This window comes from Pelobates fuscus, chromosome 10 (genome assembly GCF_036172605.1).
Source record: "Pelobates fuscus isolate aPelFus1 chromosome 10, aPelFus1.pri, whole genome shotgun sequence".
Taxonomy (NCBI): domain Eukaryota; kingdom Metazoa; phylum Chordata; class Amphibia; order Anura; family Pelobatidae; genus Pelobates; species Pelobates fuscus.
The window spans coordinates 13986167-14013365 of record NC_086326.1 but is presented as its reverse complement, the minus strand read 5'-3'; the positions used below and the strand labels follow the sequence as shown (position 1 = coordinate 14013365).

General features: G+C 39.1%; 1 protein-coding gene across 1 annotated transcript in view; it reads left to right on the top strand.

Moving 5' to 3' along the window:
• The window catches only part of PDZD7 (PDZ domain containing 7), a 58571-nt gene that overhangs the window by 12284 nt on the left and 19088 nt on the right, over nt 1-27199 (top strand). Inside the window, exons 4-11 of the mRNA XM_063433575.1 lie at nt 4900-5074; nt 7862-8038; nt 9113-9260; nt 11536-11596; nt 16281-16775; nt 16929-17105; nt 22354-22523; nt 26827-26918. Of these exons, the coding sequence (XP_063289645.1) occupies nt 4900-5074; nt 7862-8038; nt 9113-9260; nt 11536-11596; nt 16281-16775; nt 16929-17105; nt 22354-22523; nt 26827-26918 (1495 nt within the window). The remainder of the gene's footprint in view (nt 1-4899; nt 5075-7861; nt 8039-9112; nt 9261-11535; nt 11597-16280; nt 16776-16928; nt 17106-22353; nt 22524-26826; nt 26919-27199) is intronic.

The window sequence follows — 27199 nt, the reverse complement described above, 5'->3', positions numbered from 1 at the left end:
TAGACGCCCAAAATTTTGTAAATGTCAATCATATATCAAAATTTCAATTGTGTGTCTCTGGAGGTAGCCATCGTAAGTCTATGAGATCTCCACTGTTGGTTGCTAAAAAGTGAAGCCTGTAAGAGAAAATCTGACATCATCATAGTTCAACATCAGTAATTAGATATGGAATATGTTTTGATACTTCAGTACAGTTGAACGTATGCATGTGTATACTGTATCATAGCTCCAAAGTGTCCCTATCTAGGAGGGACAGCCCCTATTTTGGGCCCAAATCCCTCTGTTTCTCTTTTCTATCCTAATGTCACTCTTTTCTAGGAGCTCCATATTGTTGGTGTGTCTAACAGAGCTCCACAGCTATAATACTCCCAGTAATGTGTCTTTGAAGTCACTTATAGTCACTAGAACAACTACAGCTTAATGTAGTTGTTCTGGTGAGTATAATCATTTACTGCAGGGATTTTCAGAGAAAAGGCAGTGTTTAAATTGCCCCCTAGGGACATCTCAAAGGGCCACTCCTCAGATGGCTACTGGATATGCATCCTGGGGCAGTGCTGTAAGCTATGCATGGGCCCGTCCCACCTCCTTGCCTATTTCAGCCAATCCAATGATTTTCCTATGGGAAAGCTTTGGATTGGCTAAAAATCAAAAGATCTGATGATGTCAGCAAGGATGTGGCTCAGGGTTGGGGCCAGCACCGGCGAAGCTGCAAGGTGCTGGAAATAAGGTACGTTTTATTACCTTGTAAGTGGGTTAATAAGGGGAAAATCCACCTAAATGGTGGTTTTAACACTATAAGGTCAGGAATATATGTTTGTGTTCCTTTAAACTACAACAAATGTGTTTATAAATACAAAAAAAAAACCACATAAATAGTGCAGTTCCCTTATGTACACAAGTGTGATATACATATAAATTGGAACACTCACATATTCTAGAGCTATAACCTAGTTCTGGGAGTTATTTGCCTGTAGGTCCGTTTAGGCGACCTACCCCTTTTTCTTTATGGAGAGTAGTTTAGGAGTTTTCTTGTGTATTCTGCAGTCGTATGCAGTGTCTCAAGGAAAGAGATGTATATATTGTGTGATACCGTTTTGTAACAAATATTTTCGTATAAATGGGTAAAATACTCACAAGTAGTGTTGTCGCGAACCCGAAATTTTCGGTTCGCGAACGGCGAACGCGAACTTCCTCAAATGTTCGCGAACCGCGCGAACCACCATTGACTTCAATGGGCAGGCGAATTTTAAAACCAACAGGGACTCTTTCTGGCCACAAAAGTGATGGAAAAGTTGTTTCAAGGGGACTAACACCTGGACTGTGGCATGCCGGAGGGGGATCCATGGCAAAACTCCCATGGAAAATTACACAGTTGATGCAGAGTCTGCTTTTAATCCATAAAGGGCATAAATCACCTAACATTCCTAAATTGTTTGGAATAACGTGCTTTAAAACATCAGGTATGATGTTGTATCGATCAGGTAGTGTAAGGGTTACGCCCGCTTCACAGTGACAGACCAAACTCCCCGTTTAACGCACCGCAAACAGTCCTCTATATACAGAGTAAACATGGCTCCCTCTATATACAGAGTAACATGGCTCCCTCTGTATACTGTGTAAACATGGCTCCCCTCTATATACAGTGTAAACATGGCTCCCTCTATATACAGGGTAACATGGCTCCCTCTATATACAGTGTAACATGGCTCCCCTCTATATACAGAGTAACATGGCTCCCCTCTATATACAGTGTAAACATGGCTCCTCTCTATATACAGAGTAACATGGCACCCCTCTATATACAGTCTAAACACGGCTCCCCTCTATATACACAGTAACATGGCTCCCCTCTATATACAGTGTAAACATGGCTCCTCTCTATATACAGAGTAACATGGCTCCCCTCTATACAGGGGCGTACCTGGAGCATTTGGCACCCGGGGCGGATCCTTTATTTGGCACCCCCCTCCCCAACTTTGAAATGTAAAAAACAGCTGTAATTTTTTTTTAAATGTATGTTTATGCAGTGTGTGTATAGTGTGTAAAGTGTGTGTATATTGTGTGTATAGTGAGTGTGTATAGTGTGTACAGTGTGTGTATATTGTGTGTATAGTGTGTGTGTATAGAGTGTGTATAGTGTGTGTATGCAGTGTGTGTAGTGTGTGTGTATAGTGTGTGCATAGTGTATGCAGTGTGTGCATAGTGTGTACAGTGTGTGTGTATATTGTGTGTATAGTGTGTGTAGTGTGTGTATAATGTGTGCAGTGTGTGCAGTGTGTGCAGTGTGTATGTAGTGTGTGTGTATAGTGTGTGCATAGTGTATGCAGTGTGTGCATAGTGTGTACAGTGTGTGTGTGTAGTGTGTGTAGTGTGTGTATAGTGTGTGCAGTGTGTGTATAGTGTGTATGCAGTGTATGCAGTGTGTGTATAGTGTGTATGCAGTGTGTGTATAGTGTGTGCAGTGTGTGTATAGTTAGTGCGCTGTGTGTATAGTGTATGCAGTGTGTGCAGTGTGTATGCAGTGTGTGTAGAGTGTGTATAGTGTATGCAGTGTGTGTATAGTGTATGCAGTGTGTGTATAGTGTGTGCAGTGTGTGTATAGTGTGTGCAGTGTGTATAGTGTGTGCAGTGTGTATAGTGTGTGCAGTGTGTATGCAGTGTGTGTAGTGTGTGTATGCAGTGTGTACAGTGTGTGTATAGTGTGTACAGTGTGTGTGTATAGTGTGTGTATAGTGTGTGTATATTGTGTGCAGTGTGTGTGTGTATTGTGTGTATAGTGTGTGTATATTGTGTGTAGTGTGTGTATAGTGTGTGCAGTGTGTGTATAGTGTATGCAGTGTGTGTCCCCAAGCCCCTAGTCACACAGCCAAATAAAAAAGCCCCTACCTACCCCCCTCACCCTAAAAAATAGTGAAGGGGGAATAAAATTACTACCCTGTAAAGTAAAATTCAACTTACTATTCAACGTCTTCTTCTTCTAAAATCTTCATTTTTTTAGCCCCAAAAAAGGCCAAATAAAAAGCCATCATACCCGTCGAACTTAAAAATAAAATAAAAAACCCGAGCACAAAAAAAAATTAATCCATCTTCACCCATGGAGGGCTCCGTGTCAGTGTTTATCAGGGATCCTTAGGATAGGTGTCAATCCATATCTGCCAAGTGACCCTATGTAGGGGGAACAGTCCCTATTCTGCTCTGTGTCAGTGTCTGGAGGGAGTATCTGCAGTAACACAGAGTGTCTGGGGGGAGTATCTGCAGTAACACAGGGTGTCTGGAGGGAGTATCTGCAGTAACACAGAGTGTCTGGGGGTAGTATCTACTTGTAACATTTATATGCACAAAAATAAAAAAAAAATTGAAAAAATAAAATAAAATGCAGCTTCCGAATTAATCTAAAATGGATGCTGTCCAGTAGGTGGGAGGGTCTGCTAGGGAGGGTGTGCTGCTGATTGGCTGTAATGTGTCTGCTGACTGTGAGGTACAGGGTCAAAGTTTACTCAATGATGACGAATAGGGGGCGGACCGAACACCGCATGTGTTCGCCCGCGGTGGCGGACGCGAACATGCTATGTTCGCCGGGAACTATTCGCCGGCGAACAGTTCGGTACATCACTACTCACAAGCCTAGAGCCTAGTAATTGGCTCAGTTGAACAGCAGAGTATGGTTAGGGATCATACCACCCAGGGTTGTACAATGCAGGAACATTGATGGTAAAAAAAATATAAAATAAACAAAAGTATAAACCTTAAAAAGTATATACTTTATTAGAACTTACAGTTAAAATATCAAAAAATATAAATAGACTGCACCAGATTGAAGAAGCCATTCATACAAACGGTATCACACGATATATACATCTCTTTCCTTGAGATACTGCATACTACTGCAAAATACACAGAAAACTCCTAAACTACTCTCCATAAAGAAAAAGGGGCAGGTTGCCTAAACGGACCTACAGGCAAATACGTCCCAGAGCTAGGTTCTAGCTCTGGAATATGTGAGTGTTCCAATTTATGTGTATATCACACTTGTGTACATAAGGGTACTGCACAATTAGTTTTTTTGTATTTTTCTTAAAGGTATACACAACATTGGATGTTCAAGGATATGTAAAAATACGGGGTATTTATATATAAATTTTCTCAGAACAGTCCCGTGCCTGGTCACAGTCCTACTCACACCCCTAAAATTAAAGTGTCTCTCTTTGGCTATTTGAAATTATGGGAAGCATGCTGTGTATTCAGGAATATGTCTGCGCTATGCCACATGCTATTTTATTAAAGAATGAGAGGGCAATGCATGCACATCATATTTTCCATTTTACTGATATGATTCACAATGATAAATGAGTATTTAGAAAGTTTCAACATATTCCGCAGTGCTGTACAATTGGGGAGGAGGGGGTGATGGTACAATATACCCAAAGCAGTACAAACGGTAAAGAGGGCTCGGCTTTTGAGTGGAGATGTAGCTATTGAAGCTCTTTTATACAAAGTGCAAAGTCAGCCCATGAGCTTACAATCTAAAGGTAAATTATGTAGAACACCAGAAGCCAACCACAAAATGTGTTAATTAAACTATCTTATAAATTGATGAACAGTTTTATGGTAAAAAAAAATATTCAGTTGTTGGAATGGCTCACATGTTATTATCACTTCAAAAGTAAATATTACAAAGACATCCATTAATTATCAAGCATCACTTACAGGGACCTTCACTAAATGGGAATTTTCAGGAATTTAATGTGAGTAAAAACTTGTAAATATTTCTCCAATCGGTTACGTTTTCAGTTTTTAACCTTAAAATAGGAAATTCCATATCGCTTCTAGTAATTTCTAATTTAATAAATAGCCTACTGATTCTTTTTAGATTCCAATCCTTTAACGTGTATTTTTCAGAGCAAGCTGGTTTGTGCGTTGGGGATAAGATCGCGGAAGTGAACGCCATTAGTTTAGAAAGCATAACTATGGGGAGTGCAGTGAAAGTCCTGACGGGGAACAACCGCCTTCGTATGATGGTGAGACGAATGGGAAAAGTGCCAGGGATTAAATTCTCCAGAGAAAAAACCACATGGTAAGTAGAGCACCGCTAACTTCCTGACAGCTATTGTCCTCCATTCCAGGTAACCAAAAATCACAATGTATTACCTCTCTGGGCCAAAGAGAGCGTGTCAAGATCACTAGAGTATCATCGGATCCAGTTTCATGACAACATGAGGGCTCGTGTGAGCATGAACTTTGACCAAATAAAATCTAGCTCAACCGGGGTCACCACGTTCTACAATGAGCATATTGTATAATACATAGAAAATGAATGTTTAATCTTAATCTGTATATAAAGAAAACATGTTTAATGATCTTAGACTTTTAAAAAGAAAAACATTTATCAGCATTTCAGTTGATCATTCAGATACAATTATTTGTAAACGATATAGTTTGCAGTGTGGTAATATTATTAATTCTAAGGATGAATTAATTGTGCAGACAAGTAAGGCTATTTATTTAACTTGCATGTGGATTCTAGGCCAAACTAGACAGATACAGAATAGAGCTGTATGACCTAGAACTTGTAACTAACACACCCCCCCCCCATATACAGCACACAGAGCCCCCCCATATACAACACACATAGCCCCCCATATACAGAACACAGAGCCCCCCATATACTACACACAGTGCCCCCCCATATACAATGCACAGTGCCCCCATATACTACACACAGTGCCCCCTCATATACAATACACAGAGCCCCCCATATACAGCACACAGTGCCCCCCCATATACAGCACACAGAGCCCCCCCCACATACAGCACACAGAGCCCCCCCCACATACAGCACACAGAGCCCCCCCCACATACAGCACACAGAGCCCCCCCACATACAGCACACAGAGCCCCCCCATATACAACGCACAGAGCCCCCCATATACAACGCACAGAGCCCCCCCATATACAACGCACAGAGCCCCCCCATATACAACGCACAGAGCCCCCTATATACAACACACAGAGCCCCCTATATACTACACACAGTGCCCCCCATATACAACACACAGAGCTCCCCATATACTGCACACAGTGCCCCCCATATACTACACACAGTGCCCCCCATATACTGCATACAGTGCCCCCCATATACTACACACAGGTCCCTTATATACAACGCACATTGCCCCCATATACTACACACAGTGCCCCCCCATATACAATGCACATTGCCCCCCATATACTGCACACAGTGCCCCCCATATACTACACACAGAGCCCCCCATATACAACACACAGAGCTCCCTATATACAACGCACATTGCCCCATATACTAAACACAGTGCCCCCCCCATATACAACGCACATTGCCCCCCCATATACTGCACACAGTGCCCCCCATATACTACACACAGTGCCCCCACATACTACACACAGAGCCCCCTTCTATACAACACACAGTGCCCCCCCATATACAATGCACAGTGCCCCCATATACTACACACAGTGCCCCCCCATATACTACACACAGTGCCCCCCCATATACTACACACAGTGCCCCCATATACAACACACAGAGCCCCCCTCTATACAACGCACAGTGCCCCCCCATATACAACGCACAGTGCCCCCCATATGCTACACACAGTGCCTCTCACACTTACAACAGGAGAAGCCTCCACACACACAGTCGGCAAACAGAGACTGACGGAGAGACTGTGGAAAAAGCAACTTAGGATAAAAATTACAGAGGGGGATAGCAATGGACAATAAAATATACTGAAAAAAGAGAACGGAAGAGCTACTATATGTAGGTGATGGAAGTGCACTCAATCCTTCGTCTGGAATTCAGGGTGCTCTAGTGGATAATTCTCAGTACCAAAAAAGGACCAATTTAAACATTTAAATATAAAGAATAATCCAGGCACTCCAGCATATTCCAAAATGTAGGCAATCTTTATTGGAACAAGGAACCAAAAAGCAACGTTCCTTGTTCCAATAAAGATTGCCTACATTTTGGAATATGCTGGAGTGCCTGGGTTATTGTTTTTTATATTTAAATGGAAGAAATACTGTGAGAAGGTATGAAAAGAAGTGACTTAATGGAGATGTAGGATGACCAAGGGTGGGGTAATTGGATTTTTCTCCAGGTCTTGTACATTATTCCTTGCTTAGTGGATAATCCCAAAATGCTCCGGCATCGCCAGTAAATATCTCACAGGCGTGGCCTTAGGCATCCATAGACGGGTCCAGAAATGAATTTAACGTTAAACAAAGTTATTTACTGAATTGGTCATTTTTTACAAATTCAAAGTGAATTTAACATTTTAGGGCAAAATAGTTGAATTTGAAAAAATAGCTGAATTTGAAAAAATAGCTGTGCTTCAGATTCTGCTAATTTGACCTAACATTTATATTCCTGACAACTCACAATTTAGTGAATAACCCTAAAAGAGATAATTACATGTATACTTTATATAAAAAAATAAAGTTATGCAATATTGGGAATCTACATTTAACAGCAGACAAGGAGGCTGCCATGATGTATTCCTATCTTGGCATTTTCTGTGCCAAGACATAATTCTCCCTAAAATTAGATTGACTGAGAACACGAAAAAGCCATTGAGATTTGCTGATTTTGTAATGGGATGGTTATATTCTATTAATAAACAGATACTCTAGACTCCATACACAGTGCACCTAACGTGCAGGAGCCTGGAGCGTCCCTTAAAAGCAAACTGCAAAGTGTGGTTGTTTTAAAGATTTTTTTTCTCACCAATTGCTACTGACAAAAATGCTCTTAGTGAGAATGTGTTCTGGAGTTGAAAACTGCTTTGATACCCACAATCTTGCCATTTCCCATTCTGTGTTGTAGGGTGGATGTTTTAAATAAGAGGCTGGTGGTGGAGAAGGTAGGGTCCACGCCGTCTGATACCAGCTCTGAAGATGGAATGAGAAGAATTGTACATCTTTACACATCCTCCGATGACACTTGTTGGGGTTTTAACATCAGAGGAGGAAAAGAATTTGGACTTGGGATCTTCGTTTCCAAGTAAATATAACAGTAATTGAGCTTTTGGGGGAAAGTTTGTTGTTTAGCATATTTGATATTTGACCGCCAGTTTATATTTTCACCAAATTTACTTTTTATATCTTCTTTGATTATCTAACAATTGATATCCAGTCTCAAAAACCAATGATGAAGACATAATGCATTTCTTAGGCCCTGGACAGGGGAACGTGTAAAACTTGCAGAACGATTATAGCTATATTCAGGGAAGGGCTGGTAACCTATAGCCTGCAAGTAAGCATAGATGAATGGCAACTGGACTTGTAATATGATACATATCTGTGTTCATTTACATATCAAGCTGTGAACTCTGGGAGAATTGCGGGAAAATGATTTCTCAGGTCTCTGTGTGTACTTTTTAAAGTCCAAATTCAGAGATGCAGGTGAATTATTTTTTTATTTGAAATGTAGGGAGTTTCATGGTGTTTGAGCTCACCACAATCTTTTTGGTATTTTTGGTACCTAGTCTTTGGTATCACCATAATGTTTTGGGTTCCTTGCTTCCATCTTCCATCAGGCTTCCTGCACAGCACAATCATAGAAATCTGTGCATGCCGAAAAATGCAGAGTCTTTTTCCTTATTCCATTGTCACCAACGAGGACTTGAGTGTGATGAGTATCTTGTGTACTGTCTCATTTCACCCCAGAGCAAATTGTAATCATTTCCCATGATGCTTCACAACATAAATACTCATCATAGTCTGGCTGTTAGGTCTCTCAGGTATACACCTCCAACGCACCTCCAGGTCCACTCCTCCAGTTGCTTTTAATCATTTAATCTATTAACCCATGAGCAATTACTTCCTTCCCCCATTTCCAGCCAGTACCTGGAGCAATACAAACATCTACTTAAGTACATTGATATATATGTAACTTTTAACTTGACTTGACATGTGCAACGTTAGCTTGATTCACACTCTCTTTAAAATGACAGACAGCTTCTAGGATTTAAATTCAACCTTGAATACGTAACAATCAGGAAATGTATTCCATGTAACTTAAAACCATTAATACCATTCTGTAATTCACTTAATAAATCCTTGTTTTTATTTGTAGAGTAGATCCTGGAGGGATAGCCGATGAAAGGGGTATTAAAGTTGGAGATCAAGTCCTTGCAGCCAATGGAGTCAACTTTGAAGACATAAGCCATAGCAAGGCAGTGGAAGTGCTAAAGGGGTTAACACACATTATGCTGACTATTAAGGTATAATATCATCTAAGTAATACAGCATTATATATAAAATGTAAATTGACCAACAGTAAGTGGGTAGATCCTCTGATTTTTGTTTTGTTTTTGTTTTGTCCTACCACTTGAGCAGTATAGGCCTCAATTTCATTCTTTTGGATAAGCTTTTGCAATTGGTTAGAAAACTTTTCAAATGATTTATTCACAAAGATTGACATATACGTTAATGATTAATGATGACTGCTGTAGATAAATCATTTGACATTTGTTTTTTTCCTAACAGTTAGTGAGTTTAAAAAAAAAAAAAAAAAAGTTTATTCAGAGACCATAGTGAGCCGTCATGCTTATTGTGGTTGAACATCAACGTTTGTGTAGCTGAGCTTGATGCAATTTATGATACCAAGGAGTTCAGTGAAGGCTTACCTTGGCACCCCAAAATATTTGAGCTACGTTTCCCATGATGCTTAGAGCCTTCTACAGTTTTGTGCAATGAGTAAATTAAAAACACACACATAATTACATCAAGACAATTGTCACATGCAGATACAAGGTGAGCAGCACTGATTAAACAAACTCCTAAAAAGTTAAACCGTTTAATAGAAGTGAGGAATAATTAAATAAAAATTTAAAAATCATTAAATCCAAAGGGAATTACAAAGTATATAAACCTAGTATGATGACGTGTTTATAGGAGAGGGCTCCTTTTTTTGTAAAATCACTTCAATTTCAGATTGGTAAAAGGTTGACCTCCATGGAAGAGGGTGTTCTTTCAACCTAGATTGGTATGTAATTATAGAAATGTTTTTCATGAAGACAAGGGGGGAGGGCGGGTATTTATCACAGTGTTCTGAAAGGTGTGTCTACGAGGGTTTCAAAAATCTGTATTTTAAAAGTGTTCTAGGATGGGTCACCATATTCCAACAGATTTTGCACTTTTACAAATATATGCCATTAGCTAAGAATTCTCTGAATATTCTGTGTGTATTCTGCCTTGCTTTCTACACCAAGATAAAAGTGCTGCAAAAAAGTTAGAGTATTAATAACTGGAATGTACTACACACAAAGTAACATGAAATAAAAAAAATGATGAAAATGTAATAAACGTAGAAAAGGCCATAAACATTGATAATTCACATACAAGAGAAGAGAAAATTGAAAAGTCTTCTTAACGAAATAGGTTTTTATGGCTTTTTTTTTTATATAGGATTGGAAACTAAATAAATGTAATGTCCAGGGATCTCTAGAATGATCCAAAAAAGGTGATCTAAAAAAATGGTGGTCATTTATAGATCCCCGCACTTTCATACATACCATACACATGTTTTGAGTCTTAGAAATGTTTTACATTAACTATACTCCGCTTAGTATTCTGCTGTTGGTAACACAATTTTCCCATTGAAGGGGGAGATTTATCAAATTTCATGAAAACCAGATTTCCAAACTGTGTTAACAAAAACGTTTTTGCTCATCCACACTTATACGCCACTAACTCATAATACGGTACAAATATTTTGGCCTCTTTTCCACTGACAAAATAAGTGGAACATTAGTTTTGTTTGGTAAAAAGAAACCCATTAGTAAATTGAAAAGACGATACTAAGGTAACAGAAAAGAAAAAAATAACAAAGTGCAAATGATAAAATTCATGATAAAAGATAATTCATGTAAAAAAAAATGGAACTATTGCAAAACGTTCTACGACAATTTGACAAATCTCCCTTGCATTGTATAAAACGAAAATCAATAGATTAAAAATTAAATTGGGTGTTTATTGAACGGCCTCCGTATTGATTCATTTTATACTGACCACAATGTTGGGAGGTTCTATCCATTAAAACAGAACACAGCAAAGTATCTAAATAGCAACGTCCTGTAAAATACATACGATAAAAAAAAAATATATATATATAGCTTTATTTAGAACGTTCTGGCTCTTTAAGGGACCAAAATGCACCACTGCTCCCACTTCACGGTTGTTTGCTTTTTGTAGGGAAGCCATACAATATTCTGCAAGTGTTATTCACTAATTAAATTTAGAACAGGTTTTGCAGCTAGATGACTTCCTCCTAATTACCTGCACACAGAAAGAAAGGGAATAATCAAGCATTAACATGCAGACTTCATCTCAAGACAAGGCAGGGTCATTTACTTAAGGCATTGCGTATTCAGTTTCATCCGTGAAGTGGAATACATTATTTATCAAAATAGACTATCAGGTTTTACTTTCAACAGTGCATCATTTATTTGCATTTTTTTTCCCTTTGATTTTATTTTTTCTCAACCTATTTTTCAGGAAACGGGCATGTACCCTGCTTACAAGGAAATGATAGCGGAGTATTGCTGGCTCAATAGATGTAAGTATTCGATATTTAATGGACTGTGAGGCTGGAACTCAACGTGCTTTCAGCAGATAACATTCTCATGATGCACGAAGGGAAATCCCAGGACAAGAAAAGGATCACTTGATGTTCATCTGTCAGATATTGGATCTCGGGCTGTTTTAGAGATCAACGGAACTCTAGTCTAAGTGAATATAAACAGAACGTTCGGAAGAACCTGTCAAAATTCTAGTTGTTACCTAACTTCATAGATGATAAAGGTTTTGTATGAAGTTTAAACTTCTACTATTCAACTGCCAGGTTGTGTATGGCATACGGAAAATGGATAGTCCGCTTAGGTGGAAAGTGCACCAACAGTCATATTGGTTAAACTCTCAGGGTTGTAGATACTATACAAGGCCGTTCAGGCTTTCTTTCTTTAGAGGTTGATAAAATGATTACCATTGGATTCAGTAATATTCTCACATTTCTACCCCTGGAAGCTACAGAAATTGAAAAGTAACTGCTGAATTATTTTAAATTTATTTTTGCCTTTATTTCTATTATACAATACTATGATCTTCTCTTTTTCTACATTACAGTCATTCCAGGGCCACTAATAAAGGACCCCCAGAGTCAGGGCTTTTATTGATATCTGCATTATAGTGAACTGGATCTAGTAACATTAGGCATTTAAGGACTGGGTTGGGGAATCTCCAGAATAATATAAAACTGAATACCACAAATGGTCCACAGTAAGATTAATACTCTTGGTTCAATATGTGTCTACTATAACAGAGCTGAATCATTGGAAGCCTGTTTTCGTTATTATTATTATTATTATTATTATCGCCATGGATTCCATAGTGCGTTACAATATTATGAGAGGGGGGGATTTAACTATGCATAGGACAATTACAAGAAAACTTACAGGAACAATAGGCTGAAGAGGACCCTGCTCAAACGAGCTTACAGTCTATAGGAGGTAGGGTATAAAACACATTAGGACAGGAAATAGCAGTCAAATGAGATGGGAGTAGGCAGAGCTGGGGGAGAGAGAGTGATGCCCTTTAGGAGAGAGAGCAAGTATGTAAGGTAGAGGTACTCTGGGAGGCCATAAGCTTTCCTAAAGAGATGGGTTTTAAGGCACTTTTTAAATGATTGAAGACTAGGGAAGAGTCTGATGGCGGTAGGCAGGCTATTCCATAGGAAAGGAGCCGCCCGCAAGAAGTTCTGCATACGTGAGTTGGCTGTACAGGTGTGAGCAGTAGACAGAAGAAGGTCCCGGCAGAGCAGAAAGACCGAGAAGTGGCATACCTATGGATCTGTGAAGAGATATAAGAGGAGCTTGAATTGTTCAGTGCTTTTTAGGTATGGGTTAGCACTTTGAATTGACTCCTATAGGATATAGGAAGCCAATGTAAGGACTGACAGAGGGGTGAGGTATGAGAGGACCGACTAGAGAGGAAAATCAGTCTAGTGGCAGCATTCATTACATACTGTTGAGGGGCAATACTGCTTTTGGGAAGACCAATCAGGAGAGGGTTACAATAATCTATGCGGGAAATTACTAGAGCATGGACAAGCTTCTTGGTAGCATCTTGCATCTTAATGTTTTTAAGATGGAATCTACAGGATTTTGCAACATACTGGATGTGAGGCTCAAAGGTGAGGCCAGAATCAAGTATGACACCAAGACAGCGCGATTCCAAGAATGGACTTATGTGGTTACCACTAACTTAAAGGGAGAGTGAAAAAGGAGGGTCAGTATTAGGAGGAGGAAAGACAAGGAGCTCCGTTTTAGAGAGATTGAGTTTCAGAAAGCGGGAGGACATCCAGTCAGAGATGGAAGAAAGGCAAGCAGTAACACATTGCTTGATGCTTCCCGAAAATAGTCTAAGTAAGGTCCTGATATATGGTGGCATTTATCAGATGTGGACTACAAATACAAATGCTGGGCGAGCATAATGTGACTTTAAAATTACTGTCACTGGATGCTGGTGTTTCCACCCATTGTATGGCCTCCACCTGTCTTTTTATTGGGGAATAAAGTCTCAAGTGTACTGTATAGTCTACATATTTGATTTTGGTTATTTTTAATACTGTCACACATAGGCTCAATCTTTGAGTTTGGATTCCAATATTGTTGGATGGGTTAGGCAGTGTCTGAGTGACCGGCAACAGAGGGTTGTAGTCAATAGAGTATACTCGAAGCATGGTCTTGTTACCAGTGGGGTACCTCAGGGTCTGTACTTCGACCCATTCTCTTAAATATTTTTAGGTCTTGATGGTAAGGTATGGTTTTCCAGGAGGGATATGCCAAATGGCAAATGATTTAGGTAAACTAGAAAAATAGTCAGAACTGTGGCAAATGGCATTTAATATGGATAAGTGCAAGATAATGCATCTTGGACGTAAAAACCCAAGGACAGAGTACAGAATATTTGATAGAGTCCTAACCTCAAAATCTGAAAAATGGGCTTTAGGGGTAATTATTTCAGATGACTTAAAGGTAGGCAGAAAATGTAATAGAGCAGCAGTAAATGCTAGCAGAATGCTTGGTTGTATAGGGAGAGGTATGAGCAGTAGAAAGCCATGCCATTGTAAAGAGCACTGGTGAGACCTCACTTGGAGTATTGTACGCAGTACTGGAGACCGTATCTCCAGAAGGATATTGATACTTTGGAAAGAGTTCAGAGAAGGGCTACTAAACTGGTTCATGGATTGCAGGGTAAAACTTACAAGGAAATGTTAAAGGATCTTAACATGTATAGCTTGGAGGAAAGATGAGACGGGGGGATATGATAGAAACCTTTAAATACATTTAGGGAATCAAAGGAGGAGACTATATTTAATAGAAGAAAAACTACCACAACCAGAGGACATAGTCTTAATTTAGAGGGGTAAATGTTTAAACATATTTTCAGGAAGTATTACTTTACTGAGAGGGTAGTAGATGCATGGAATAGCCTTCCAGCTGAAGTTGTAGAGGTTAACACAGTGAAGGAGTTTAAGCATGCGTGGGATAGGCATAAGGCTATCCTAGATATAAGATAAGCCCAGGGACTAATGAAAGTATTAAAACAATTGGGCAGACTAGATGGGCAGAATGGTTCTTATGTTAACTTTCTATATTATCCTAATCCTAGCGGATTAATGTGGTAAACTATATTCCATGATTATACCAGACAATTTTCTGTTCCCTTCCTGTGCCATGTATGATCCATGCAACCTGCGCCAATAGAATATAGTTATCTGTATATCCATCACTAGTGATGTCCCGAACGGTTCGCAGGCGAATAGTTCCTGGCGAACATAGCTTGTTCGCGTTCGCCACGGATGGCGAACATATGCGATGTTCGGTCCGCCCCCTATTGGTCATCATTGAGGAAACTTTGACCCTGTACCTCACAGTCAGCAGACACATTCCAGCCAATCAGCAGCAGACCCTCCCTCCCAGACCCTCCCACCTCCTGGACAGCATCCATTTTACATTCATTCTGAAGCTGCATTCTTAGTGAGAGGAGGGACAGTGTGCTGCTGCTGATTTAATAGGGAAATTGATAGCTAGGCTAGTGTATTCAGTGTCCACTACAGTCCTGAAGGACTCATCTGATCTCTGCTGTAAGGACAGCACCCCAAAAAGCCATTTTTAGGGCTAGAACATCAGTCTGCTTTTTTTTTTTTCCTGTGTAATCTAATTGCAGTTGCCTGCCTGCCAGCGTGTGTGTCAGGCTCACAGCGTATACTGTGCCCACTTGCCCAGTGCCACCACTCATATCTGGTGTCACAATAGCTTGCATTTAAAAAAAACAAATACTTTTTGGACTGTAATATAATAGCAGTCAGTTTCCTTCACACGTGTGCATTTCAGGGCCTGCCAGGGCATAGTGTCACACCAGTGCAACTCATATCTGGTGTAACAGTAGTGTACATTTAAAAAAAAAATACAATTTTGACTGTAATAGATTGAATAGCAGTTAGTTGTCTGCAAGCGTGTGTGTCAGGCCTACAGCTTCTACTCTGCCAACTTCTGCCAGTGCACAGTACCACTCATATCTGTTGTCACAGTAGCTTGCACGCATAGTACCACTAATCGAAAAAAAAATGACAGGCAGAGGCAGGCCACCCCTCAGGGGCCGTCGTGGTCGTGGTGCTGTGATTCTCTTTGGCCCTAGAATAATGCCCAGTGTTCAGAGGCCACGTACCCTGAACTCTAAAAGTTCTGAGGACATAGTTGACTGGCTAACACAGGACACCCAATCTTCTACAGCTTCCGCTCGGAACCTTGACGCACCATCCTGCTCCAGCTTAGCTTCAGGCACCTCTGAAGTTACCACTCGCCCGCCTGCCGCCACCACAAACACTAGCACCACAGCCGCTTCACTTGATATGTCAGAGGAGTTATTTACACATCAGTTGGTAGAAATGAGTGATGCGCAAGCATTATTGCCAGAGGATGTAGATAACAGGGATATGTCTCAGTGAGGCAGCATTACACACATGGACGTACGGTGTGGTGATGATGATGTTGTACCCGCTGCTGCTTCCTTTGCTGAGTTGTCAGATACAAGTGAAGTGGTTGATGATGACGATGCATCCGTGGATGTCACGTGGGTGCCCGCTAGAAGAGAAGAAGAACAGGGGGAAAGTTCAGATGGGGAAACTTGGTTTTCAAGGAAATTTCACATTTAATTTTTTTTACTTTTGTGTATTTCAGTGACAAATGGCCAACTCCAACAGCTTTCACAAACATCTGAAACCAGTTCTTCAATATCTTCATATTCCTCTGGAGCTGCAGTGAATGCTATCAATGGATATCATCACGCTCTCATCTCTAGTCCAGCCATGTATGATGCTGCAATGGTGGATGTTGGCATTTCTACAGAGGTATCGCATGATAGTTTGTTAAGGAGAACAGAAACTGCCATACAGACTGACCTTCCTAGGTCTTCTTCTAGGCTCTCAGATTTTGAAGGACCTCAGAAGTTGGGGAAGGTCTTATCTGAGACCCAGATAACTATACGCCCAACTGTACTGCTAAAGGACACAGCCATAAGGACAGAAAGCTTCCTGGAATCTCAACACAAGAAGAAGAAGAAGTCCTCCAGTGGGGATAATTATAGGTCTGAATCTCCAAAAACAGCATTATTATTGGCTCTCAGCAAACCTCGGAAACCAATTAAGAGATCTCAGAGTTACCTTACTCTTTGGGGTATGTGTTGCTAAATTGGTCCTAGTAAGAAGTATTTTATGTGCATTTAGCATTTGTATAGTAGAGAGATCTTGAGAAAATCAGTTCAAGAGAATCACATGAGATTCATTGCATCTGTTTGTAATCACTTTTTTATTTTATTTTTTACTCCAGAAGCCAGAAAAACGAAAAAGAAAGAGAAACGTACAACTACGGAAAATGCTAGTCTGCAACGTTCCAAAACCTTTATGAATTTATTTTTTAAGGGTAGTCGAGGCAAAGTAAATGGTGAAAGCAGTCAAGGAGCTTTGAGCAAACCTAAATCCCCACCAAGCCGTGACACAGAAAAAGGTAATTGGTGAACATTTAATAGTTGTGATGGGACGCATGTGGCATATGATATAGGCCTCGATTTTTTTTATTTTTTTTTTTACATTTTTGAAAATAAGATTTTAATAATTTGATATTTTTTATATTGGTATATTTTTTTTATATGATTTTTTATTTCATATTTTAATATTTTTTTTAAAAAATAATTGAAAAGTTTATTTAAACATATTAGTTAATTTGACAAGCCTATCCAAAAATATGAAGGACAAATTTAGGTGTCAGCTTATTGGCATTTAATTGACAAGAACGTAAGTTGTTGGTATAATTCATCAGTTATGCCATTATCAATAAGTAAATTAAAGGGACACGATCATGATGATTATTTATTATCCAATTATCGTTCTATATTTCACATAAAAAAAATGAAAACACTGTATATGTAGTTTGTGCACTATTTATTGAATAGTGCTGAATAAATTTTACTTAAGCGAAATTAATTGTTAATTAAACCTTTGTATTAGAAGTCAAAGGAGCGGTGTTAAAGACTCCTTTTAAACAGAATAAATTCCATGAAGAGGTTTTAACTGTGATATTTTAACCATTTGTTTGAGATTTGCAATGATACACAAAGCCTACTCCTGCCACTGGTTTGGTAAACTTCTATAACACAATCCTATTGGCTCCACTTATAATCTGCGTCTATATTTAATATGTTTCTAAAATGCATTTGTTAAGCTCCGGTGAGCTTCTAGGCATTAAATGAAGCAGGAAGATCAAAGTAATAAAACAAAAGCGTACCCAGGTTTTCTCAGCTGGATTCTATGACCATTATTCTTGGTAGGCAAATTAAAATTCCAGTAGCATTAAGAATGCTCTTTACTTTACTTTAGTTATACTACTCTCAGATCAACTCCCCAACCCTGGGATATCTTGAATATTGATGAACTGGTATCAAGTTCTTCTCTTTTGACTTCCTTCTGTGTCAAATTAATACTGATTTAATGTCTGGTAAAGGGATATTATGAGCGCCAAAACAATGTTAGCTTTAGGGAGTGGTTATGGTGTACAGATCATGCCCCTGTATTGTCACTTAGTTCTCAGCCATTAAATCACTTTATTTAGGCAGCCCTTGCCAAACCTTCCCTGCACGTGAACCACGCAGTCTCCATACACACTTCCTGTAAAGAGAGATCTGATTTGTAAACTTCCTTTATTGCACATTCTATTTAATTTAGAATTTCTTATCACCTGGTCTGTTACTAACCTTCTAGTGCCTACAGGAGCTTCCTGTGTGCAATTTAAAGTTCAGTTAACAAAGCAGGAGATAGGAACGTCTAAAGTAAACACACTGTACTGATTGAAACTTGAGCCAATTTGTTTTCATGCAGTCAGTGTGAGTCCCAGCCAGGGGAGGTGTGGCTAGGGCTGCATAAAATTAAACAAAGCGATTTAATTCCTAAATGCCGTGGACTACATCTCCCATAATGCTCTAACAGCCGTAATGCTGTCAAGGCATCAGAGAATACGAAGTCCACAACATCTCGATATTCTGAAAGTTGTCTACCCCTGAGCTATACACTAAAGCTGCTTAATTGATCTAAAGTTGCTTTGGTTCTTATAATATCCCTTTAAGTAAACGTCATTCAGAACACATTCAGCACCATTACAACTTCACAACTCTGAGGTCGATCACGTCATATTACCATCTTGAGGATCAAAAAGATAAATATGACATGGTCCTGGTCCTCGTCCTGGTCCCCGATTCACATAAAGAGATTGTCTCAGTGTGAAATAATTTATAATTTATTCGCAGTACACCTCGGAAAACATTACCTGTAGGAAGTTAGCGTCTGCGCAAACCGAGAGAACGGATTGGCGCTAGTTCTAGGATCCCTGAACAGCCAAATGTATTCTTGGCTCAATACTAACGCCCATTGACAATATTTAAAGATGTATTTGTTGTCCAAACCGTAAAACGGCTGCTTATCTTTAGCAAAAAAAAACAAACCCTAAGCAATACAGTTCGGAGACTTATGTTTGCATTAGATAAAATCAATAGACAATGGTTTCCTCAATATCCTTTTCAGAGAGACTGGAACATTAATACACTTTTGTTGTGCACATGTCTGTACATAATAAAACCGCAGCTGCTGTTAATATTCAGACCTGAGTGTTGGCTTTCTCAGAATGCTTGTATTGGCTAGAGATATGAAACTGGCATTCACGTTAACTTGACTCTCTATACACCATAACCACTACAACTCGGTGTCCACGCTATCCCATTATTTTATTTTTGTTGTTGTTTTTTTGTCACACTGTTTAGAAGTTGATGAAAAATCATGATCTCCCCAGCACCGCAGACCACTGGCCACCAGGTGCATTGATAATGCGTAACTTAGACTTCTTAATTATCAGTGCCAAGCCCATCTAGCCTGGAGAACAGTGATAGCCTGAGAGCACTGGGGCAGTTGCACATAAATGACATTTGTAATGTGAAAGCGTACATTGTGCATTGTGAATGTAGCTGAGGGGGTATTGGCTTATATGGGTGCCAGGGAGAGCTCCATTTTTTGTCAAAACTCTCCTTTATTGTTTGATTAAAGCATCTTTGGTGGTTAATATGCATTGTGTCCCTTTAAATATGTATGGGTGAATGTGAATGTATGTTTGCTTCTGGAGATCTATATAACCGCTCAACAAGAAAAAAGGGGGTGCAATATAGTATCTCAGTTTGATGTTTGATGGTAATTGTATGTTCATGGTATTTCCTATTTCTTCCAGTCAACATTGTCCAGAAATTTATGATCAGAAGCCTGAAGAGGGGTAATACAGCATGTTGTGTGAAGTGCCTATAGTGTGAGGTCTCTAATTACTTAACGATGTGGCTGCATGCCACCATCACTGCAGACAAATGCTAGCTGCAGAAAATTTCTCAAAATCTAAACATAACTAACATTTGAAATCTCAAACCTCTTGGAGCACACCTCCAGTGATGGTGGACTGTGGGCAGGGACCCTAATTCCATGTTAAACTGCTTAAAATGGTTCAACCAAGTCAAAGAGATAAAATGATCATTGTGCCTAGAGCAGGCATAGGCAACCTTCAGCACTCCAGATGTTTTGGACTACACCACCCATGGTGCTTTGCCAACATTATGGGTGTAAGAGCATTATGGGGATGTAGTTCACAACATCTTGAGTGCTGAAGGTTCCCTATCCCTGGCCTAGAGTGTACCTTCAATAGCAAACTATTATATTTTCCTCGTTAAGTACATTTAATTTGATAAATATTCTGTGATGCACATGGTATTTGCAACACATCATTGTGTCCGTCTGAAAGATGTCTTTAGGATGTTCTCCATCCATCCATCCACTGACTGAGCCTAATGGGAATCGCAGTATATAGGAGCTTCCAGATGTCGCCTAATCCAGATGCGAGAAATCTGTCTAATTTCAGATTTTGGACATTAAATGTGTTTGATTGTATCATTTGATTTATTATATTGCTGTTTGCATATTATTCACTAGATGTTTTTGGACTTGGTATTAAAGTGCAGAGATCGGTACATAGGGTACATAGGGAATTAAAGATTCACTGAGCGGATTTTCCTGATTCATTAAGGTTAACCAGATCCAACCAATCGCGTATCAGTCCTTCATACTGATGTACATCACATGCAGAGTGCTGCCTCTCTTGTATACAGAATGAATGCGCTGTAAGAAAAAAAATCTATTAATTATGTAGTATCCCAATAAAAATACATTGATCAGGGAACTTGTTTTCCTCAGACAGCGGCATATACATACTCCATGGCAGCAGTCATCATCATGCTGACCTAGTTAATTGTGTTTATAAATCTAGCCAAACCTGTAACACCTACTCAGAGCTACCTGTTATATACCTGTTACATGTTATATATCTGTTATATGTTATATGCCTGTTATATGTTATATACCTGTTATATGTTATATGCCTGCTAGATTTGTAACCTTGTAACAAGATCATGCAGTTTGAGCATCTCAGGCCACACACACAAAAAAAAAGGGAATATCAATTTATTGTTTCTAAATAAATATGCACTTAGGAAAACGTGAAAATATTTTTGATCCCCTTGATTTAACCCCTTAAGGACCAAACTTCTGGAATAAAAGGTAATCATGACATGTCAGACATGTCATGTGTCCTTAAGGGGTTAAAGAGGGGTAGTTGTCGATCAGTTAACGTCCCCATGCTGAGCTTATTGGGATAGCTCTAGATGCTCTGTACATTAAACGCGGTGACGAATGATCTAGTGAATAATTCAGCAGTTGATATCTGTTTGAAGGCTTTTCGGGAATATTGAAGAGGCTACTTCAAAAAAATTGCACTGGGTTTTATAACATTCTAATTCAAAGCATCACAGCTCGAGTTTTAATCGTGCCCCTTAATGTAATATATATTTAGTTTTTCACTTAAAGTGATACTATAGTCACCAGAACAACTACACCTTATTGGATTTGTTCTGGTGAACATGCAGTGTTTAAATTACAGCCTATGGATAACTCCACTGGCCACTCCTCAGATGGCTGCCAGAGGTGCTTCCTGGGGTTGTGCTACACAGTGAGCAGCACTGCCATTCAGTGTCTCCACCCTCTGCATGCAGACACTGAACTTTCCTCATAGAGATGCATTGATTCAATTCATCTCTATAAGGAGATGCTGATTGGTCAGGGCTTGTGTTTGACTTGTGCTGGCTCTGCCCCTGATCTGCCTCCTTGACAGGCTCAGCCAATCCTATGGGAAGCATTGTGATTGGCTCAGAACACCACTACTGATGATGCCAGCAGACAGTAGGCAGATCAGAGGCAGACAGGGGCAGATCCATCAGCTGCAGACTTGAATACAAGTAAGATCTTACTATATTGAGGGAGTCAAGGGGATCGGGGGGGCTAGATGGTGGTTTTAACACTAGGGTAAGGAATACATGTTTGTGCTCCTGACCCTATAGTGTTCTTTTAATGTTTCTTTAGACTTACCAGGACTGTTATTTACGAATACTTACTATCAGTGGAGGTTGCAGAAATGTTTGAGATACCTTCTTCTCATGTACTTTCTGCCTTGTTTTCTGCTACTTTTGATTATTAATATCTGTTTTCTCTTTAAGTAGTTATTGTGCGTAGTACTTCAGTGCGTAGTTTGATGGGCGGACTTTTTTTTTTAATTTTATTTATTAGATGATTGTTTAATTCCAATGGATTGCTCAAGCAATGTTGGTTTGTTTCTCTCTTAGGAAAAGACCGTAATAAGCCATTTTTCTTTGGATCTCAAAGGGATTTAAACACAATATACAATGGAGACATGCAGACCTCTTTGGAGGACAGATTGGCTACAACCGAAGATATGGCCTCAAAATTGCTAAATGAAGACGAGGTTTCAGCCGTTGCACGCCACTGTAGAAGGGTACGTAAATAAAAGTCTAATTTGTGAAAAGACTATAAAAACCTAGTTCCTTCTTGTAAATTTAAAAAAAAGACAATTATACTATCAAGGTTATTAACTCAAGTAAGAATTCAAAGTGAATTTAAACGTTCTGGTCTAAATAGCCAAATTGTAAAAATCCTCAAAGTCACTAAAGCTTTTCAGTGAGCTACTCTGGATTTATGTCTTAACAAATATCTGATATATTAAGTGCAAGTTTGTTTCCTTACTGTATTCACACAGTGGAATATGATTATTTTAACCCAACAGCTGGTGATCTTTCACAAGAAACATGTGATATCAAACGTGTCCATCTACGCGTTAATATGCTCTAAAACAATGCTTAGACATTTCCATGGATAAATCAAATTAACATCAACTTGTAACTGGCTGACTTTGACTACCCATTGATTCAGTATTTAATTTATCTGAACTGTGAAATGGACTTAATACTTTGCTTCAGAGCTCCAAAGGAGTGGTTTAATTCCTGCCTGAGATGGGATTACAAAGCAAGATATACCTATACCTAAAAAATACAAAAGAAAATACGCTCATAGGGGATTAACGTTGCTACAATAAAGTGCCCCTTATTTATATATCGCACTCACAAGATTGAGGTTTTTTTCAAGCTCATCAGAATGATGTGGATTCTCTTGGACCCCTCGTTTGTTGAAGGAATAGATATTACATGCAAGAGATAAAAGATGACATAGTGTAATGCTGTTTTGAAAAAGTATAAATTGGCTTTAATGGTTACACTTACAGCATAAAAGTTGTAAAAAGGCCAGGAAGTCTGACTTCGCAGACTTCCTCAGGAGTGATGAAGTGCTTCATCACTCCTGAGGAAGTCTGCGAAGTCAGACAAAACGCGTAGAGTTATTTGAACTTTGATTTTATTTTATTTGATTTTATATTTGTTTATCTGGCTGAGATCTCTACAAGGATTTCGTTTCCTGCATTGTCTGGACGACAGATTTGTATTGATGGGCCTTTTTACAACTTTTATGCTGTAAGTGTAACCATTAAAGCCAATTTATACTTTTTCAAAACAGCATTACACTATGTCATCTTTTATCTCTTGCATGTAATATCTATTCCTTCAACAAACGAGGGGTCCAAGAGAATCCACATCATTCTGATGAGCTTGAAAAAAACCTCAATCTTGTGAGTGCGATATATAAATAAGGGGCACTTTATTGTAGCAACGTTAATCCCCTATGAGCGTATTTTCTTTTGTATTTTTTAGGTATAGGTATATCTTGCTTTGTATCTGTGTATTTTAAGGACTAAGAGGAATCCTTTTGTTATACCTTACCATACGAAGGGAAGTAATTATCCTTTTGCATATTTTGCACATACTGCACTTGGGTGGTCTAATATTTGTATCTCTATATACTGAGATGGGATTAGCCAGATTCCATTATTGGGTTTATGGTGTGAACTGAAAACTGTATTGGAAACGTTGGGCTATAGTTGTCTGTATTCTTCTGTTGGCTATTTTTGCTTGAATTTTGCACTTTGGTTTTCAATTGACCACAATTTGTCTTTTCATGAACTAACCCCTATGCCTTGCCATGGCATATCATCAGTTGTAAACGTTTAAAACAGAAGTGTGTCTTATTATTTTTTTAACATTATTTCTTACTTCTATATTTCCTCATTAATAATCAAGCCTTTGACGATTTCAGTATTTTAGCTCCAGGCAACATTGGTGCCAAAAGCTTTAATTTTCTTTTATGTTTTATCAAAGATTTCCAGTGTTTTAGTGGCGCTGTACCTATCCCATTCCTTGTATGTAAATTATGGTATATTAAAAAAACAACACAGAGAAAGATATGGTATATTTTACCTTTAATCCATACTTGGAATACAGCACATAGCTGTATATGATGACATACTGATTTTCTACCAGTAGATGGCAACATACTACAAGTATCAAAATATCCGTGCAGGGTTGGCACTGAGTAACAGCACTGGGTCGATCATCCATTCTTTAGTTTTTTGCTCCCTTAACACTTTAACAATGTGGTCACCCTATAATTAATTAGTTAAGCAGCCTCACAGAGCAGGATCTTTCTTTGTGTGTTTGTCCAGATAGCTTCTGATGCCACCAGTTATTTTCCCTCTTCTCTACCTGGTGGTCCAGATGGCACAAAACCTTTTTTCACCTGCCCCTCTCTCCTGGTGGCCCATTTAGTCTAAACTGGCACCAAGCACTCTTCTTCTACTTCCTGGTGATCTAAGAAGCCCCAGATGGCACCAACCTCTATTCTGCCCTGGGGTCCAGATTTTGCAGGAATCATTTGCATAACTATTGCCATAGGTTCTTCCTTAATATATACGGAGGAGAAATAGTTATTTTAACGGCCTTTTCCTGGTCTTCATTACATTTACGCATCTTGGTTTTTAGTGTACCTACACTTTAATTTTTAGTTTTTTTTTTAGAATGTATGTACTTAAAAAATACTTTGGGGTTGGTTTTGCTCTCTTTGACTATCATTTTTTCATTTTGAAGTTTAGCGAATCTAATCTCCTTTTTGCACACATTATTGGCTTCCTCATATATTTTATAGGATGTATCGGATTTCTCCAATTTAAAGGCTTTGAATGCCCTTTTCTTATTTTTAACTTCTTGATTCACTTCCCCACTAAGCCACATTGTTTTTTTCTTTTATATTTATTACCCAATGGTACATACTGAGAAATGTACCTTTCTAATATTTGTGAATATTGTTGAATTTTAGTCTACCTTTTACAAATCATATCTGAATTAACTACAACTTGCAGCGAACAGAACTCAAAGTCCAAGACTTTTTTGGGGCTTTGAGACCAGCAATTTGTTTGATACCGTCTGTCTTAGTTGTGAAAACACTTTTGTCATGGCCACCAGGCATACACAAATACAAACTGACAGACACATATACAGACCAGACACATACATACATAAATCTGCTCTCCCAGACACACACATACAGCGACACACACTCACAGATACACATTCTAAGCGACATAGCAAGGGGTTCTGGGAATTGTAGTTGTAGGAAAGCTCTGACGGTTCAAAAGGTAGAACAGAAAGGATTGTTCTATGGCACAAAACAAAAATAAAATAAAAAAAAATAATAACAATTAAAATCTAAAACGCCAAACATAATTGTCTGTAACCTAGCCTGCAGCTTGCATCTAAGAAACACAAAATGCCCATTAATAAAAATGCAACTCCTATGACTAGCCAAGGGCAATAGGAGTTGTACTCCAACAACTTATTGTTTAGGTCACCTATGTCTCCTGTTTAGTTAACCTAATGGGAACGTATACTCACCAGAACAACTACATTAAGCTGTAGTTGTTCTGGTCACTATAGGCAGTCCCTGTAAACATTGCATTTTCAGAGAAAAGGCAGTGTTTACATTGCTCCCTAGCGACACCTCCAGTGTCCATTCCTCTGCGTGGAGGTGCTGAACTTTCCCCATAGAGATGCATTGATTCAATGCAACTCTATGAGGAGATGCTGATTGGACAGGGCATCTTGGACGTAAAATCCCAAGGGCAGAGTACAGAATATTTGATAGAGTCCTAACCTCAACATCTGAGGAAAGGGATTTAGGGGTGATTATTTCAGATGACTTAAAGGTAGGCAGACAATGTAATAGAGCAGCAGGAAATGCTAGCAGAATGCTTGGTTGTATAGGGAGAGGTATTAGCAGTAGAAAGAGGGAAGTGCTCATGCCATTGTACAGAACACTGGTGAGAACACGAAGAGCATCACCTGATCACTCTAAGCCAATGCATGGAAAGAAGAAAGATGCATAGAATTAACATTAGCCAGCCCAGGCTCTAGCCCAGGCTGGCTAATAACGTACCAATAACACGGTCGCACGGCAGAGGGGTAAACTTCATAAGTGTAACGTTGCATAGTAAAACACTGCACATACAGACCCTAGGCACAATGACCACTTCAAGTCACTGACGTTGTCATGGTGTTTGGGGAAACCCTAAAATATTTTCTACTTGTCTGACGAGTGACAGTCATTTGCTTTCACAATGCACCAGATGTCATATCACAATTTGCTGCCCACACCACATTATGGAATTGTCAAATGGCTTATTTGCAGGTGTGCCTACCTGCACAGGGTAAAGGTGTATCTGAATGGAATAACAATTTAAATAGAAATCATAGACGTACATTGTCAGAGATTTAACACTTTAAGGGGATGTCGCGAGCCTGGTCTGGAATAGCAGGGGCTGTTTTATGCTTTTAACTTGCAATATTTTATTTTTTCTGCAGTATATCCAGGAGGGGGGAATCGAAGATCTGGTGAGGCCGCTGCTTGCGATTTTAGATCGCCCAGAGAAACTTTTGTTACTACGAGATATAAGGTACATGAAAATGGCAACTGTAATTCTGCTGGAGCATTGCCATATGTTGCTCTTTGAACAGATAAAACAAAATTACTTATGTTTAATTATATTTATCATATTTTAATATTGAATAAAAAAATCACAAAAGGGAATCATAGTTAAATATTTCAGTTTATCGGAATATTAGAATGGGGGCTGATGGACGGACAGGTGCGTGTTCTAAACCATTAACAACCAGCAAGTTCTAGAATGAAGCCGTCTCGCGTTCTTCTAGACAGAAGGCTACCATGTGTCATCAG